The sequence below is a fragment of the Schistocerca cancellata genome, chromosome 4 (assembly GCF_023864275.1).
Source record: "Schistocerca cancellata isolate TAMUIC-IGC-003103 chromosome 4, iqSchCanc2.1, whole genome shotgun sequence".
In the NCBI taxonomy this organism is placed as follows: domain Eukaryota; kingdom Metazoa; phylum Arthropoda; class Insecta; order Orthoptera; family Acrididae; genus Schistocerca; species Schistocerca cancellata.
In genome coordinates, this window is record NC_064629.1 from 825357711 (window position 1) to 825373458 (window position 15748).

At 45.1% G+C, this 15748-nt stretch overlaps 1 protein-coding gene across 1 annotated transcript in view; it reads right to left on the reverse strand.

Annotated features, from left to right (window-relative positions):
• LOC126183592 (osmotic avoidance abnormal protein 3) overlaps positions 1-15748 on the reverse strand; it is a 381860-nt gene that overhangs the window by 86174 nt on the left and 279938 nt on the right. Inside the window, exon 15 of the mRNA XM_049925691.1 lies at positions 14546-14712. Coding sequence (XP_049781648.1) covers positions 14546-14712 — 167 coding nt within the window. The remainder of the gene's footprint in view (positions 1-14545; positions 14713-15748) is intronic.

A 15748-nucleotide genomic window follows, 5' to 3' on the forward strand; every position in this document is an offset into this window, starting at 1 on the left:
ACAAAGTAAGAGCCTACGGAATATCAGACCAGCAGTGAGGCTGGATTGAAGAGTTTTTAGCAAACAGAACACAGCATGTTGTTCTCAATGGAGAGACGTCTACAGACGTTAAAGTAAACTCTGGCGTGCCACAGGGGAGTGTTATGGGACCATTGATTTACACAATATATATATAAATGACCTAGTAGATAGTGTCGGAAGTTCCGTGCGGCTTTTCGCGTATGATCCTGTAGTATACAGAGAAGTTACAGCATTAGAAAATTGCAGCGAAATGCAGGAAGATCTGCAGCCGATAGGCACTTGTTGCAGGGAGTGGCAACTGACCCTTAACATAGACAAATGTAATGTATTGCGAATACATAGAAAGAAGGATCCTTTATTGTATGATTATATGATAGCGGAACAAACACTGGTAGCAGTTACTTCTGTAAAATATCTGGGAGTACGCGTACGGAACGATTTGAAGTGGAATGATCATATAAAATTAATTGCTGGTAAGGCGGGCACCAGGTTGAGATTCATTGGGAGAGTCCTTAGAAAATGTAGTCCATCAACAAAGGAGGTGGCTTACAAAACACTCGTTCGACCTATACTTGAGTACTGCTCATCAGTGTGGGATCCGTACCAGATCGGGTTGACGGCGGAGATAGAGAAGATCCAAAGAAGAGCGGCACGTTTCGTCACAGGGTTATTTGGTAAGCGTGATAGCGTTACGGAGATGTTTAGCAAACTCAAGTGGCAGATTCTGCAAGAGAGGCGCTCTGCATGGCGGTGTAGCTTGCTGTCCAGGTTTCGAGAGGGTGCGTTTCTGAATGAGGTATCAAATATATTGCTTCCCCCTAATTATACCTCCCGAGGAGATCACCAATGTAAAATTAGAGAGATTCGAGCTCGCACGGAGGCTTTCCGGCAGTCGTTCTTCCCACGAACCATACGCGACTGGAACAGGAAAGGGAGGCAATGCAGTGGCACGTTAAGTGCCCTCCTCCACACACCGTTGGGTGGCTTGCGGAGTATAAATGTAGATGTAGATGTAGATGTAGACCGCTAGAAAGTGTTGTGTTAACAGTTGCGACACGAAAAATATTAGCTGCTAGTGATTTACCGTGTGCATCAAGAGGGCGAAGGAAAATGAGTGTGCGGGAGGCGCAGAGATCAAAGTTCTATGGGATGCATGTATTACACTTCACAAAATAGACATCGTCGTATTCACGAAATGTTCGAAACAAACCATTAACTTGTACCATAAACACCGGATGAAAAATGGCGCGCCACAGTCATCGCGAAGTCTCGAACCATCACGGTCGAAGGCAAACTCCTTGGGAATCACAAACCTTGCAGGACGTGCAACTGTTGTTGTTGTTGTTGTGGTCTTCAGTCCTGAGACTGGTTTGATGCAGCTCTCCATGCTACTCTATCCTGTGCAAGCTTCTTCATCTCCCAGTACCTACTGCAACCTACATCCTTCTGAATCTGCTTAGTGTATTCATCTCTTGGTCTCCCCCTACGATTTTTACCCTCCACGCTGCCCTCCAATACTAAATTGGTGATCCCTTGATGCCTCAGAACATGTCCTACCAACCGATCCCTTCTTCTGGTCAAGTTGTGCCACAAACTTCTCTTCTCCCCAGTCCTATTCAATACTTCCTCATTAGTTATGTGATCTACCCATCCAATCTTCAGCATTCTTCTGTAGCACCACATTTCGAAAGCTTCTATTCTCTTCTTGTCCTAACTATTTACCGTCCATGTTTCACTTCCATACATGGCTACACTCCATACAAATACTTTCAGAAATGACTTCCTGACACTTAAATCTATACTCGATGTTAACAAATTTCTCTTCTTCAGAAACGCTTTCCTTGCCATTGCCAGTCTACATTTTATATCCTCTCTACTTCGACCATCATCAGTTATTTTGCTCCCCAAATAGCAAAACTCCTTTACTACTTTAAGTGTCTCATTTCCTAATCTAATACCCTCAACATCACCCGACTTAATTCGACTAGATTCCATTATCCTCGTTTTGCTTTTGTTGATGTTCATCTTATATCCGCCCTTCAAGACACCGTCCATTCCGTTCAACTGCTCTTCCAAGTCCTTTGCTGTCTCTGACAGAATTACAATGTCATCGGTGAACCTCAAAGTTTTTATTTCTTCTCCATGGATTTTAATACCTACTCCGAATTTTTCTTTTGTTTCATTTACTGCTTGCTCAATATACAGATTGAATAACATCGGGGAGAGGCTACAACCGTCTTACTCCCTTCCCAACCACTGCTTCCCTTTCATGTCCCTCGACTCTTATAACTGCCATCTGGTTTCTGTACAAATTGTAAATAGCCTTTCGCTCCCTGTATTTTACCCCTGCCACCTTTAGAATTTGAAAGAGAGTATTCCAGTCAACATTGTCAAAAGCTTTCTCTAAGTCTACAAATGCTAGGAACGTAGGTTTGCCTTTCCTTAATCTTTCTTCTAAGATAAGTCGTAAGGTCAGTATTGCCTCACGTGTTCCAGTATTCCTACGGAATCCAAACTGATCTTCCCCGACGTCGGCTTCTACTAGTTTTTCCATTCGTCTGTAAAGAATTCGTGTTAGTATTTTGCAGCTGTGGCGTATTAAACTGATTGTTCGGTAATTTTCACATCTGTCAACACCTGCTTTCTTTGGGATTGGAATTATTATATTCTTCTTGAAGTCTGAGGGTATTTCGCCTGTTTCATACATCTTGCTCACCAGATGGTAGAGTTTTGTCAGGACTGGCTCTCCCAAGGCCATCAGTAGTTCTAATGGAATGTTGTCTACTCCGGGGGCCTTGTTTCGACTCAGGTCTTTCAGTGCTCTGTCAAACTCTTCACGCCGTATCGTATCTCCTATTTCATCTTCATCTACATCCTCTTCCATTTCCATAATATTGTCCTCAAGTGCATCGCCCTTGTATAGACCCTCTATATACTCCTTCCATCTTTCTGCTTTCCCTTCTTTGCTTAGAACTGGGTTTCCATCTGAGCTCTTGATGTTCATACAAGTGGTTCTCTTATCTCCAAAGGTCTCTTTAATTTTCCTGTAGGCAGTATCTATCTTACCCCTAGTGAGATAAGCCTCTACATCCTTACATTTGTCCTCTAGCCATCCCTGCTTAGCCATTTTGCACTTCCTGTCGATCCCATTTTTGAGACGTTTGTATTCCTTTTTGCCTGCTTCATTTACTGCATTTTTATATTTTCTCCTTTCATCAATTAAATTCAATATTTCTTCTGTTACCCAAGGATTTCTACTAGCCCTCGTCTTATTGACTACTTGATCCCCTGCTGCCTTCACTACTTCATCCCTCAAAGCTACCCATTCTTCTTCTACTGTATTTCTTTCCCCCATTTCTGTAAATTGTTCCCTTATGCTCTCCCTGAAACTCTGTACAACCTCTGGTTCTTTCAGTTTATCCAGGTCCCATCTCCTTAAATTCCCATCTTTTTGCAGTTTCTTCAGTTTTAATCAACAGGTCATAACCAATAGATTGTGGTCAGAGTCCACATCTGCCCCTGGAAATGTCTTACAATTTAAAACCTGGTTTCTAAATCTCTGTCTTACCATTACATAATCTATCTGATACCTTTTAGTATCTCCAGGGTTCTTCCATGTATACAACCTTCTATCATGATTCTTAAACCAAGTGTTAGCTATGATTAAGTTGTGCTCTGTGCAAAATTCTACCAGGCGGCTTCCTCTTTCATTTCTTAGCCCTAATCCATATTCACCTACTACGTTTCCTTCTCTCCCTTTTCCTACACTCGAATTCCAGTCACCCATGACTATTAAATTTTCGTCACCCTACACTATCTGAATAATTTCTTTTATCTCATCATACATTTCTTCAATTTCTTCGTCATCTGCAGAGCTAGTCGGCATATAAACTTGTACTACTGTAGTAGGTGTGGGCTTCGTATCTATCTTGGCCACAATAATGCGTTAACTATGCTGTTTGTAGTAGCTTACCCGCATTCCTATTTTCCTATTCATTATTAAACCTACTCCTGCATTACCCCTGTTTGACTTTGTGTTTATAACCCTGTAGTCACCTGACCAGAAGTCTTGTTCCTCCTGCCACCGAACTTCACTAATTCCCACTATATCTAACTTTAACCTATCCATTTCCCTTTTTAAATTTTCTAACCTACCTGCCCGATTAAGGGATCTAACATTCCACGCTCCGATCCGTGGAACGCCAGTTTTCTTTCTGCTGATAACGACATCCTCTTGAGTAGTCCCCGCCCGGAGATCCGAATGGGGGGCTATTTTACCTCCGGAATATTTTACCCAAGAGGACGCCATCATCATTTAATCATACAGTAAAGCTGCATGCCCTCGTGAAAAATTACGGCCGTAGTTTCCCCTTGCTTTCAGCCGTTCGCAGTACCAGCACAGCAAGGCCGTTTTAGTTATTGTTACGTGCAACTAGGTATCCCCTATTACTGCATATAGAATCACATTAGTGTAACGGTGTAATGAAATCTGATGGAATGTGATGGCATGCAAACGAATACGAAACAGTCTGTCGTGGAGCTTCTCGTGAAACTGACTATCCTTTAAGGTGCAGCTGCAGATAGTGCGATAATATGTTTTATAGGCACAGGAAAACAAACATCCTGAGGTTGAATTTGTCCGGTAGTTCCAAGTGGTATGAATTGCAACGTCACACACTTTTCAGGAGGGATGTTTGCCCTAAAGGAGCATGATTTTTATGCACGAAACAGGAATCAAGCAAAAGCAAGGCATTTTGACCAGCTATTGGCCAAATGCAGTGCTCAAACTTTAGCTGTAGTTCTCCTAAGACCATTTTCCGACTCTTGCTTAGTGTGACCTAAATATTCCCTACTGCCCTTGCAAGATCACACACACGAGAAAGAATCATAGGGGGCAAAGCACCCCCAACTTTCCGTGGCACAATAAATAAGTTTCCAGCTAATTTACTATCCAGGTTAACAGTCGGCATAATTGTATACGAGTGCGTTAAGGCATTGATGTTAGTTGATGTTGACACAACTCTCTCGGTACCTCTGATTATCGGGGTTCCTTTCATATGCATTTCCTCTTCAAATTCGAATTGGTCGGATTTGAAAACAAATTCCCTAATGAGCGATGGGATAAGTTTGTTTATCTCATTTACAAATTTTCGGGCCGATACAGCAGTTTTCTGTGCATCGTCAAGTTACGTCTTATTTGAAATTTCGTTGTCTTACGTCTTCCAATACTGTAGCACTGTTTGAAGTTATGCAACCATCCATTGCTTCCCTTGAAATCACTTTAATCTATGTCGCACGCAATTTTATGTGCATAACGTAGTAGGTCACTATCATGCACATCCTGTAGATTGTATCGAGCATCTTTGAAACGCGCAAACACCAGTTTTTGAAACAAGTGCGCTTTGTCCTTCCTTGAATATCTATAGCTTTTCTTATGTACTACAGGGTCATATTGCTCTGGACTTATTCGTAATCTGTTGACAATTGTTTCTTTAATGTGCTGTGGATGATCTTCCATGTACGTAATTATGTTTAGTAGCTGCTCCTTGGACAACAATTGTTCTTTACTACGTTTCACTGGAGACGGGATTTCTGGCTCCTTGTCCGACAAGGATGATGAACTACATCGGTCGAGACCTGTTTCAGTACCACTTTCACTTGTTAAGCTCGTATCGTCATCGTTGTATACGACACCACACATTCCACTAACTGATCTTGCAGAAGCCCTAATACTTCATCTGCCACTTCCTTTTCACTCTGCGAAATTCCTTGGGTTCCTTTCTGACGAAATGTCAACTTCGGCAAATGTTGTTGTAGATATAATGCAATGTTTGCATCGTTTACCAGCCGGCCGTTGTGACCGAGCGGTTCTAGGCGTTTCAGTCCGGAACCGCGCGACTGCTACAGTCGCAGGTTCGAACCCTGCCTCGGGCATAGATGTGTGTGATGTCCTTAGGTTAGTTAGGTTTAAGTAGTTCTAAGTTCTAGGGGACTGATGACCTCAGATGTTAAGTCCCGTAGTGCTCAGAGCCATTTGAACCTTCGTAAATACCACATTTGCTCTGCTTTGTATCAACACCACCAGCACTGTAACACTGATGTGAGTTACTCGTCGACTGAGCAGTTCAAATACGCTCCGTAGCCTCATGCTGTGCTCACGATTGGATATCGCCAGTCCCGCCCCCTGCTGCCATTAGCAGCCAATATTGTGGTTGCATGGGAGAAAATATGTGGGGCGTCGAATGCCGTAAACATCATTGACCTTTTGATACTTCACACTCAGCCTTACAGCGTCACTGCGTCTCGTGTCCAACCTCGACGCCGACTGACCTCTTCAACTGAGAGGTGACCTATCTCACAAGGGAACCTCCCCATCGCACCCCCCTCAGATTTAGTTATAAGTTGGCACAGTGGATAGGCCTTGAAAAACTGAACACAGATCAATCGAGAAAACAGGAAGAAGTTGTATGGAACTATGAAAAAAATAAGCAAAATATACAAACTGAGTAGTCCATGAGAAGATAGGCAACATCAAGGGCAATGTGAGCTCAGGAGCGCCGTGGTCCCGTGGTTAGCGTGAGCAGCTGCGCAATGAGAGGTCCTTGGTTCAAGTCTTCCCTCGAGTAAAAAGTTTAACTTTTTATTTTCAGACAATTATTATCTGTCCGTCCGTCTGTCCGATGCGATCACTTTTTTGGGAGTGATTATCACATCCACAAGAAAACCTAAATCGGGCAAAGTAGAAGAATCTTTTTACCCATTCGCCAAGTGTACAAGTTAGGTAGGTCGACAACATATTCCTGTCTGTGACGCACATGTCGTCACCAGTGTCGTATAGAATATATCAGACGTGTTTTCCTGTGGAGGAATCGGTTGACCTATGACCTTGCGATCAAATGTTTTCGGTTGCCATTGGAGAGGCACGTCCTTTCGTCTACTAATCGCACGGTTTTGCGGTGCGGTCGCAAAACAAAGACACTAAACTTATTACAGTGAAAAGAGACGTCAATGAACGAACGGACATATCATAACTTTGCGAAAATAAAGAAAGTAAAATTTTCACTCCAGGGAAGACTTGAACCAAAGTCCCCTCGTTCCGCAGCTGTTCACGCTAACCACGGTACCACGGCACTACCGAGCTAACAGACTCTTTTTATTGCTTATGTTGCACATGGACTATTCAGTTTGTATACTTTGCTTTTTTTTCATAGTTCCATATTACTTCTTCCTGTTTTCTCGATTGATTTGTGTTCAGTTTTTCAAGGCCTATCCACTGTGCTAACTTATAACTAAATCTGAGGGGGGTGCGATGGGGAGGTTCCCTTGTCAGCAGAGGGAGGGTGAAATCCAGTGCCGGCACATAGCCTACTCTTCGCGAAGAATACCCGAGGCGCCGCAGAGAACAATGTTCCCATCTGATGGGTCGATCACTAATAATAGTGTTACATACCTTCACTCTATGAGACACTGCGCTGATGTTTTTGAATTTAAACCAGGAATTCGGCCTAGAGTGTTATCATGAACTGTACAGTACCACCTCTTCTCCCCTAACCGGCCAAATACCGGCTATCAAAATTTATTTATCACGAGTGTTCAGAGTGAACTAGCCTGGGTCATGGAGTTCCGCTATGGAGGCTGGATGATTCCTACACGCCCCGGAGGAGGAAGAATTAAGATTGACGTTTGAATTACATCCAGGAGAAATGGGGTTCAAATTCTCTTCGGATAATCTGGATTTAGGTTTTCAATGATTTTCCTGAATCAGCTACAGTGGCTGTCAGGCGGAATCTTCAGCAAGGCCACGCTCACTTCGTTCCGCATCCTTATCCAGTCCAAGCTAGTGTCGGGTAACTAAGGACCTCTATGTCAACAGAACGTTCAACTCTGACCTTACGTGTGAGAATCAATAATAGTCACTGCCACGCGAATCCATAAGACAACAAGAGCTAGTGCGCTGGAGGCAATGAGTGTTAAACTCTCCTTCAGGATCACTAACATGGCAGATTGCCATACGATTCAAATCGCGTAGTTTTAATGGGAACGAACAGTAAGCATTCGTGCATATGGTAATTTGTTGTCATATTGTGGTGCTGCAAGCTGTGCGGCAAGTAATGCCATTACAGTTACCTTGACGACAACGAAATAAAACGAACAGAAATAATCAAGTCTTGAATGGACCACTTAATTTGACGACCTGCTATGAAATTAATTATAAATAGCATAATTATTAGTGACATTTGCGTCTCAAGTGAGCCACGATTTTTTGCTGGGAATGGCTGTTAAGAAATACGATGTTTTAATTATTCATGTGAATTTAATAATCTCTGTGATGTGCCATGTCGCAAACGAGAGAGCATTTACGGATAGAGATGCGACCAGGAGATATCTGTTCGGAAAGAGCAAACTGGAGCAGTCCAACTGCAGTTCCCTCCATGAGACGAACGAGAATATTTTAATTCAACAGGACTTCCATTTGCATCGAGCTGTTATGTAAACAATTATTTTTTTCAGTGTTGTATTATTGTAAGAGAGGAAGAGGCATTATTTGCATTTTTAATTCAGTACCTGCCATAGACCAGATTCAGATGGGAAACACTTTGGGTGGCAGGTACTCCGCTCAACCTCTCCTCTAAAAGCTCTTCGTCCTTCGAGGTCGATGGGGAACAGATATCAAGTCATTATGTTGTATTAATTTCAGGAATAAGATAGAGATAATGTAGTCCTAATATAATGCTTGAAATAGCTTCATTTATTTTGTTTGATGACAAAAAGTGGCAGTATCAAAGTAGGGAGACACTTTTGTTTTGTCCATTTTATTAAATAACTTTAGCGGCGAGAGATTTAGGAAAGATGATGGGGTTCGAAATCTGGAAGTGGCTTATTACGCTATGTTATTTTATCCATGTTGGATTTCGCCGACTGTTGATACTCTATGTCATGACTGTAGAATTTTCTGTACAAATAGTGATTAGTGTCCGGATTTTAACGAACATATGGTGTATTCCTTATCAGAACATAATATCACCTTAAAAATAACACGAATTTCTTGAAAGACTTAAACACTAATTTCGAATAACTAAATCCAGCAGAGCTCATTATTTCTTTCAAAGGGGAACTAGTGTCAGCGGATACAGAATTAACAGCTGCGAGAGCTAAACGGTAGCAGTACCTAGCCTAGCTGTCAGATAGTTCAGGTTTTTCGGCATTTCCGTGACGCTCCCCTGTGAGTCAAACAAACCCGTGACCATTCCTGCCGCCCTTCTCCATACGCTTCCAATACACTGTGTTATTCCTATTTTGTATGAATCCCACACGTATGAGCAATAGAAGATCGATCGAATGAATGTTTCGTGACAGTCTCCCTAGAGTAGCCTGAACAATGATGAGCAGTTAGAGCCATGCGAGCGTTCGTGTTGCCAGACGAATGGACAAGTTTAACGTGTCATACGACTTGGAGGAGCGTTACATGTTCATTTTATCCTGGGCCAGATCGTGGATGCTCCACCTCTTAGGCAATGCATCATGATAACTGTAGCAACGAATAGACGGACCACGTTGTAGCAAATTAGTCGTAAATTCAACGCTGAACAACATCAACTGGTCACAGAAACGCCATCCAGAGTCATTTCCTTCTTGCAGAGTACAGGATACGCCGCATTACAAGGTTACCTCTGCTCACTGCGCGTCTAATAAATGCAGGAACACCGCAATAGAACGCTCGGTGCATGGAACAACGTCGCTTGAATTGTTGAGGCACGATACCCTCTGATAGCAGGGAATAATAATCAGGTAGAAAAACTACATGTACCAATGCGTGACGCTCATTAACAGGGGATGGTTCAGGAAAGTGGTCGACATATTCTAGAGTAAGAGATGTTAACACGAGGTGAAATTATGCTCATCCACTGGAATCTGGGTGGGTAAATTGTACACCATCAGCTATGCCAATGATTAATTTTGCACAGTCAGCCGCATACTCAGGGAGGGTGAGTGGAACCATGACGTCATTTTCCCATCGGTTGATACAAGAGGGCCGGCCAGAGTGGCCGAGCGGTTAAAGGCGCTACAGTCTGGAACCGCACGACCGCTACGGTCGCAGGTTCGAATCCTGCCTCGGGCATGGATGTGTGTGATGTCCTTAGGTTAGTTAGGTTTAAGTAGTTCTAAGTTCTAGGGGACTTATGACCACAGCAGTTGAGTCCCATAGTGCTCAGAGCCATTTGAACCATTTGATACAAGAGGCGTCCAAATTGCTGTGCTGGCCAGTATGATAGTGGGTAGCATCACGTGAATGTGCACGCGTTTGACAGCAGGTTGCCCAGCTGGACGAGTTCGAGAGCGGCCGGGCGCATCGTGAAGCGGCGGGAGGCTGGGAGGTCCTACCGTCGTATTGCGCGCCACACCAGTCGCACGGACACCACCATTGCCCGCTGTTGGCGGGAATGAATGCAGGAAGGCTTGCATGCACGACTTGTAGGATCTGGAGGTCCGACACGCACTACGAGGAGGAAGGACTTATAGACCGTCTGCCATGTGTGATCAGATCCAATGGCAATGATAGGGGCTATTCAGTCTTCTATGCATCATCCCGTAAGTTCTAATACTATTGGCAGGTGGCTGCATGTTGCAGGGATCACTGCACGCCGACCGTTACGATGCCTTCCACTCACACCCGCGCAGCGTCGCCCCCGACTCTCCCGGTGTCGGCAACGACGGACATGGGGCCCTGCACTCTGGTAGTGGGTCATCTTTAGTGACAAGATCTGCTTTTTCCTTGGAGGCGACTACCACTGGGTGTATCTCTGGACGCGCAGTGGAGTGTTCCTTGAAGAGCGGTTTGTGGTCTCCCATCATAAGCCCGCGAGTCTGGTGTGGTGTGGGAAGCGATATACTATGGCACCCATTCACTGTTAGTGTTCGTAACGGTTTCCGTGGCAGCCACATGGTACCTGAATGGGACCCTGCATCCGGTGGCTCTTCCGTTTGTGGACGCCCACGCCCATGCCCCATTTCAACAGGATGACACTCATCGTCATATCGCTGCCACCTCCCGAGTCTGCCTTCTAGCTGTGGATACTTTTCCATGGCCAGCGGCATCACCTGATCTCTCCCTGATCAAGAATGTGTGGGGTCCCATGAAGGGTACCATCAGGACTCACCCTCCATCCACCAATCTGCGGGAACTGTGCCCTCAGATGCAAACGGCATGGGATGGAATATCACAGGACTACATGCGAGGCCTGCTCAACTCCACGACGCTATGTCTGCAGTCTTTTATTCACAACCATGGAGGCCCGACGCCGTACTTTCACTGAGGTGACAAGAGTCACGGGATAGTGATATGCACATATACAGATGGCGGTAGCATCGCGTACAAAAGGTATAAAACGGCAGGGAATTGGTGGAGCTTTCATTTGCACTCAGGTAATTCATGTGAAAAGATTTCCGACGAGATTATGGCCGCACGGCGGGAATGAACAGACTTTGAACGCGGAATGGTAGTTGGAGCTAGATGCATTGGACATTCCATTTCGGAGTTCGATATTTTGATATCTACAGTGTCAAGAGTACGCCGAGAATACCAAATTTCAGGCATTACCTCTCACCACGGACAACGCAGTCGCCGATTGCCTTCACGTAAAGACCGAGACCAGTCGTGTTTGCGTAGAGTTGTCAGTGCCATCAAACAACCAACACTGCGTGAGATAACCACAGAAATTAATATGGGACGTACGACGAACGTATCGGTTAAGACAGCGTGGCGAAATTTGGCGTCAATGGACTATTACAGCAGACGACAGACTCGAGTGCCTTTGCTAACAGTACGACATCGCCTGCAGCGCCTCTCCTGGGCTCGTGACAACATCTATTGGACTCTAGAAGTCTGGAAAACGTGGTCTGATCAGATACGTCCCGATTTCACTTGGTAAGAGCTGATGGTAGGGTTCGACTGTAGTGCAGACACCACCCAAGTTGTCAACAAGGCACTGAGCAAGCTAGTGGTTAGTGTGGGCTGTGTTTACATGCAACTGGCTGGGTCTACTGGTCCAACTGAACCGATACTTAACTGGAAATGGTTATGTTTGGCGATTTGGAGAACATTTGCAGCCATTCATGGATTTCATTTTTGTGGGTGACAAAGCACGATTTCATTGGGGCACAATTGTTCGCGAGTGGTTTGAAGAACATTCTGGACAATGAGAGAGAATGATTTGGCTACCCAGATAGCCCGAAATGAATCCCAACGAACCTTTGTGAGACATAATCGAGGGATCAGTTTGAGCACAAAAAAGGTCCGACAACGATACTGGAAAGTAGCCCATGACTTTTATCACCTCAGTATATACGTAAGTTTTTTAGCCATTTAGCACAATAAATTGAAAATGTAATCATTTGGTACGTGTAGCTTCACCTATCTGCCTGCCAACAATGATGAAAATCCGCCTTGTCCTATGGGTGCAGCTTTTTTTATGATGAGTGTATATTTTGAAATCTGAGTCGCATCAAACACACATAGAACACTGTCATGTGCGTCCTTCGCAGTGTATGCTACCATTTCGGATTATTTGGTACACACAAATACGTAACATTAAGAGAGGAATGGGCAATATGACTAATGAGAATCTGAACAGACTCGTGGAGACGTCCCAAACAGAGGGACACTGTACATTACTGTCTGCATTGGATATATTCCTCACTGATCTGTTTATGCGTATAATATAATGACAGTTCTTGTCTTCACTGATACTATTTCAGATGTATCTACCTTTTTTTTGTCATAGAGTGCCTGTCCATTGTAGGGAACTTATGCGACCGTAAAAATAAGGGATAGGAAGACTAGTGTTTAACGTCCCGTCAACGACTGTATTTTGAAAGGTATCACGCTGTCACTTACCTCAAGCAATTTAAGGAAAGTATATAAAACAGATCTGGATGACCAGATAGAGATTTTAGTACTATGGGAACGACATACGAGTCCATTGTAATAACCGCTGCGCCCCTTTGTTCAGGCTTGAAAACGGAGTCGCAATATTAGTTACATGTTCATATATTCCTTATACCATATTACCTAGGTTAAAAAAATTGTAGTACAATACATGGTCAGTCATTAGCAGTGTTGGTAGCTGCGACACTTTTCTTGCTTGTGTGAAACAGATAGAAACAATATTTGGTATTTTTTCACACGCTTTTTGAATATGTGACAAAAATGTGGTTTTCTTGGAGCACAGTCATTCCTCGGGACACAATTTCTCTTATTTCTACCAAGTATACTGAAGAGCCAAAGAAAGTGGTACACCTGCCTAATATCATGCAGGACCCCCGCGAGCACGCAGAAGTGCCGCAACATGACGTGACATGGACTTAATTAACGTCTGAAGTAGTGCTGGAGGGAACTGACATCATGAATCCTGCAGGGCTGTCCATAAATCCGTAAGTGTACGAGGGGGTGGAGACCTCTTCTTCTTCTGAACAGCACCTTGCAAGGCATCCCAGATGTGCTCAATAATGTTCATGTCTGTGGAGTTTGGTGGGCAGCTGAAGTTTAGACTTAGAAGAGTGTTCCCGGAGACACTCTGTATCAATTCTGGACGTGTGGGGCGTCGTATTATCCTGCTGGAATTTCCCACGTCCGTCGGAATGCACAATGGACATGAATGGATGCAGGTGACCAGACAGGATGCTTACGTACGTGTCACCTGACAGAGTCGTATCTAGACACCACTCCAACTGCCCACGCGCCACACCATTACAGAGCCTCCACCAGCTTAAACAATCCCCTGCTGATATGCGGGGTCCATGGATTCATGTGGTTGTCTCCATACCTGTGCAAGTGCATTCGCTCAATACAATTTCAAACGAGACTCGTCCGAGCAGGCAACATGTTTCCAGTCATTAACAGTCTAATGTCGGTGTTGACGGGCACAGCGAGGCGTAAAGCTGTGTGTCGTGCAGTCATCAAGGGTACGCGAGTGTGTCTTCGGCTCCGAAAGCCCATATCGATGATGTTTCGTTGAATGGTTCGCACGCTGACACTTGCTGAAGGTCCAGCATTGGAATGTGCAGCAATTTGCAGAAGGGTTGCACTTCTGTCACGTTGAACGATACTCTTCAATCTTCGTTGGTCCCGTTCTTGCAGGATCTTTTTCTGGCCGCAGCGATGTTAGCGATTTGATGTTTTACCGGATTCCTGGTATTCACGGTACACTCGTGAAATGGTCGTACGTTAATCCCCACTTCATCACTACCTCGGAGATTCTGTGCCCCATCCCTCGTGCGCCGACTATAACACCACGTTGAAACTCACTTAAATATTGATAACCTGCCACTGTAGCAACAGTAACCGGTCTAAGAACTGGGCCTGACACTTGTTGTCTTATATTGGCGTTTCCGTCCGCAGCGCCGTATGCCTGTTTACATATATCAGTATTTGAATACGCACGCCTATACCAGTTTCTTTGGCACTTCAGTGTAACTGGACACGTGGTTTTCGTTTAGACTTTTAAACTGTTATAGTGCGACGTACCTGCAAGACAATCTTGTTGTCCGGCTCGACGAACTCGGGTGACCTGGTGAGGATGGGAGGCGACGTGGAGTGGCTGGACTCGTTGGCCGTGGAGCTGCCTCTGGACGAGCCGCTGGGCGACCACGCCGCCGACGACGTCCGCAGGCTGATGCCGTTAGGCTGCAGACCTGTCGGAACACACACCGCGCTCTGACGCTCTCACACTCAGTTTCAGTACTGACAGAGGTAAGTGTGTTCAGGTTGTATAAGAGACGAACGCTGCTGTTATATATTATTCGACAAAGCTAACTGCGGAGCTGTCCGCCCCCAGTAGCTGAGTGGTCAGCGCGACAGAATAAGAACTTTTTACTTTATTGTGATTTCATGCCTCAGGTGAGGCGGGCCAGCATTGGCCACGCCGCTCTTCGGCCAAAAGACACAACATAAATACACGGAAGGCATAGGAAACATAAAAAACATGCTAAACACAAGGTAAACACTACACAGGAAATCAGAAGTCGTTTGGAGGAAGACACTGTAATGAAGCGTGGCACCAATTGAAAACAGATGAAGACGTCCAGGTGGAGACACGAACGTGGTAGAAAACATTGAAGAAGACACTGTACACAAACGGAGAAACACTGATGCACGGAAAACACTGGCGAAGATCATCGGCGAAGCTCTCGCACTGACGAAGGGGGGGGGGGGCTGCCACCAGGTCAAAGGGAGAGGTAGGAGAGCGGGAAGGAGGGGGGCAGAGTCAGTGGGAGAAAGAAGGGAGAGTGGGGGTGAGGAGAGAGGGGGGAGGATTGGAAGTCCGGGGAGAGGGGTGGAAGCATGAGACATGGGAGAGAGGAGGGGGGGAAAATGAAGGTGAGGAGGGAGAGAGGAAGCCCAGAGGGAAAAATGGGGGAATGGGAGGGGACAGTCAGAGCTGGTATGAGGGGTAGATGGACGGGACAAGGACATCATCAGGGAAGGGGAGTTGGCGGAAGCCACCATGGGAAAGGGTATGGAGGGTGTGAAGATGGAGAGCTGGTGGGATGCAAGCATACAGGTGTGGCAGCGGGTGGGGAATGGCGAGGATGGGAGAGACAAGTGGCTGTGGGGGATTGAGCTTGTGGGAGGTGTAAAGGATCTGTATCCATTCGAGGAAAAGGAGAAGGTGAGGGAAGGGAATCATGTCATATAGGATTCGCATGGGGGATGGGAGACGGATGCAAC